The sequence below is a fragment of the Capsella rubella genome, unplaced genomic scaffold (genome assembly GCF_000375325.1).
Source record: "Capsella rubella cultivar Monte Gargano unplaced genomic scaffold, Caprub1_0 scaffold_5, whole genome shotgun sequence".
In the NCBI taxonomy this organism is placed as follows: domain Eukaryota; kingdom Viridiplantae; phylum Streptophyta; class Magnoliopsida; order Brassicales; family Brassicaceae; genus Capsella; species Capsella rubella.
In genome coordinates, this window is record NW_006238919.1 from 1,805,335 (window position 1) to 1,807,267 (window position 1,933).

At 39.0% G+C, this 1,933-nt stretch overlaps 1 protein-coding gene across 1 annotated transcript; it reads right to left on the reverse strand.

The window, feature by feature from the left end:
* Window positions 1-369: 369 nt before the first annotated feature.
* On the reverse strand, window positions 370-1,715 carry LOC17886135 (aquaporin TIP1-2). The gene is made up of 2 exons (XM_006291515.2): window positions 1,251-1,715; window positions 370-905 (listed from the first exon to the last, which is right to left on the reverse strand). Exons 1-2 carry the CDS (start codon window positions 1,635-1,637, stop codon window positions 531-533), a joined length of 762 nt encoding a protein of 253 aa, XP_006291577.2. The 5' UTR covers window positions 1,638-1,715; the 3' UTR covers window positions 370-530.
* Between the last annotated feature and the right edge of the window lie 218 nt (window positions 1,716-1,933).

The following is a 1,933-nucleotide window of genomic DNA, read 5'->3' on the forward strand; positions in this document are numbered from 1 at the left end:
TTAGCCACATTTGGTTTAAGTGAGAAAGAGAAATATTAAAATGCATAATTCACTTATGTAAACAACACCCCACGGTCTTGGCTTAATTGTTTGAACTCTTTGTTATTAAAAAAAATGCATAATTTGCTTAAACTAAACTGCATCTTGCGTTGATCCACCTAATATAAGTTACACATTCCACTCTACGTCTAGATCACACTTTTGTCCGAACATAATTTTTTTTTGATTTTTTTTTAAGACACAATCACAATCATAATTTATAAAAAGAAACAAAAATTCAATACTCTGTTCTTTTTTTTTAATCTAATTAGCTACGGTTCTTTAACTCACGTTCCCTGGTTTGTTTTCTCAGTTATAGACTTATAGTAATTAACAAGAACATTTCAAGAAAATTAGAACTCCAATAACAAATCCAAATACACATAGACAAAGATTCATCTTAAAAGATCCAACGGCCAGAAACCCATTACAATGCCAAATATATTAAAAAAACAAATCACGAAAAATTCATGAAACTTTTAGCAACATTTTCAGTAATCGGTGGTTGGCAATTGCTCGTGTTCGTTTTCGTTGATGAAGACGAAATCGTAGATGATTCCGGCGAGTCCACCACCGACGAGAGGACCAGCCCAGTAAACCCAGTGGTTAGTCCATGTCCAGCTCACAACGGCTGGTCCGAAAGCAACTGCTGGGTTCATTGAGGCTCCGCTGAAAGCTCCACCGGCTAGGATGTTAGCTCCAACGATGAAACCTATGGCGATTGGTGCGATTGTTCCGAGACTACCGTTCTTTGGGTCAACGGCTGTGGCGTATACGGTGTAGACTAGTCCAAAGGTCATCACGATCTCGAAGACGAAAGCGTTTAGGGATCCGACTCCGGCAGAGAGCCCGAACGCTGGAATTGGCTGGAAAAAAAATTGAAAATTAGGTTTTATTTACTTGCCGGAGAAGTTAGGTCAAACGGGTGTTTTTTAAGTTGGAATACTCATAAATCATAATCGATTATAAACCAACGAACAAATCAGTTATAAAGTCAAAACGAATATAATTTCGAACCAAACCACAAAAACAGAGAAAACAAAACACATGGTCGGAATTAGAACAAAATTAACATTAACACGGTTTTATAATTACAAAACTAATAACGCATTTTTGCTCGACATAAACCAAAGCTAAACCCCAATAAGATCTGTTTTTGTACTAGATTCGATTATAGCTTAATTAGTGAGGTATGAAGTAAGTGAAGTTACCTCGCCACCAGTGGCAAAGCTAAGGAGGAAACAAGCGGCGACGGAGCCAAGAAGCTGAGCAATCCAGTAAAGAATACCACGGAGGAGAGTGATGTTACCACCGATGAAAACACCGAAGGTAACAGCGGGGTTAACATGACCACCGGAGATGTTAGCACCGACTGCAACAGCAACGAAAAGACCGAAAGCATGAGCTAAGGCAGCGGAGACAAGGCCGGAAGGAGTGGTGGCTCCATTGTCAGTGAGCTTGTTGAAAGCGATTCCAGAGCCTGAGCCGGCGAAGACGAAGATCAAAGTCGAGATGAACTCAGCGAGTGCCGCTCTAAGTGCGCTAGGGTGAGTGATCTCTTGTTGGACTCCACCAATGGCTATGTTTCGGGTCGGCATGATCGGAGAAGGGCTTAGGGTTAAAGCTTTGTGTGGTAGAGAGTGATGGGTTTTGTGAAATGATTGGTTTGGTTTTTCTTTAGTGTAGTAGGTATTTATATAGCTAGCCAAGTCCCAAGTGTGATCAAATCCATTTCTTGTCAAATAAACGATTTATTTTATTTTATTTTACAGGGTGTTAAAACTAGAGTACGTATGTGGAATTTAATTGTGATAAAAAGGTATTTTATCCATAATTTATCGCTTTTTTTTCTTGGCGTTTTAACTTGAAAAAAGAAAACTAATATTAATTACAT